Genomic DNA, 827 nt, shown 5'->3' with positions numbered 1-827 from the left:
ATAGATTGGGGTTTACTGACACTTTAAAATCCCCACATATTCGAACACCGCCATCTTTTTTTTAAGACCGGTACGATAGGAGTCGCCCACTCGCAAAAATCTACCGGCTCCAACACGTTTAGCTTAACCAATTTTTCGATTTCGCGCTCTACTTTTTCCTGAATAGCCAGAGGCACTAGCCGTGGTTTGCAAAATTTGGGAGTCGCCCCTTCTTTTAATCGCAATTTTGCCTGTGCTTTTTTAAAGCAACCTAAACTCCCGTCCCATAGCGCAGGGAATTTGTCTACAACTTTACGTGCATCTGTGTTACAACTGGAGTCGAAATAATTAAAATTAGCCAGGTTTATACCGAAAGCATGTAAAAAATTTCTTCCTAGAAGCGGCGGCCCCCCATTTTTAACCACTATTACCGACACCGACGCGGATTTACCGTGGTACTCCACAAGCATTTCACATATGCCAGCTGGCTTAATTGCAACACCATTGTAGGTTTTTAAAATTATATTCGTCGCAGACAGTGACTTACTTTTAAAATATCGCATGTAGGTATCGAATGATATAACACTAAACTCTGAGCCAGTGTCCAGCTCCATCAACAGTGGAACTTTATGCACCATTACTTTAATTTTAATGGGACCATCACCCTTGCTTCGCACTGAAAACAAATTGATCTCACTGTCTTCCACGTACTTAAGTTCAGCTTTTTTAGTAGTACACATTTTTTGCAAATGCCCTTTCTTTTTACATACATTGCATTTATAATTTTTATACCTACAGTTATAACTAGAGTGACCTGCAAGCCCACACACCGTACATGGCTTTTGTTG

The 827-nt window shown here is 40.5% G+C and overlaps 1 protein-coding gene across 1 annotated transcript in view; it reads right to left on the bottom strand.

Moving 5' to 3' along the window:
- The window catches only part of LOC118749559 (uncharacterized protein K02A2.6-like), a gene marked incomplete in the record, with an annotated part of 15,042 nt that extends 14,529 nt beyond the window's left edge, over window positions 1-513 (bottom strand). The window contains 1 exon segment of the mRNA XM_036484364.1: window positions 57-513. Coding sequence (XP_036340257.1) covers window positions 57-449 — 393 coding nt within the window.
- Between the last annotated feature and the right edge of the window lie 314 nt (window positions 514-827).

This window comes from Rhagoletis pomonella, unplaced genomic scaffold (genome assembly GCF_013731165.1).
Source record: "Rhagoletis pomonella isolate Grant_MI unplaced genomic scaffold, Rhpom_1.0 Rhpom_scaffold_00001, whole genome shotgun sequence".
NCBI classification, from domain to species: domain Eukaryota; kingdom Metazoa; phylum Arthropoda; class Insecta; order Diptera; family Tephritidae; genus Rhagoletis; species Rhagoletis pomonella.
This window is presented reverse-complemented; position numbering and strand designations above follow the sequence as displayed.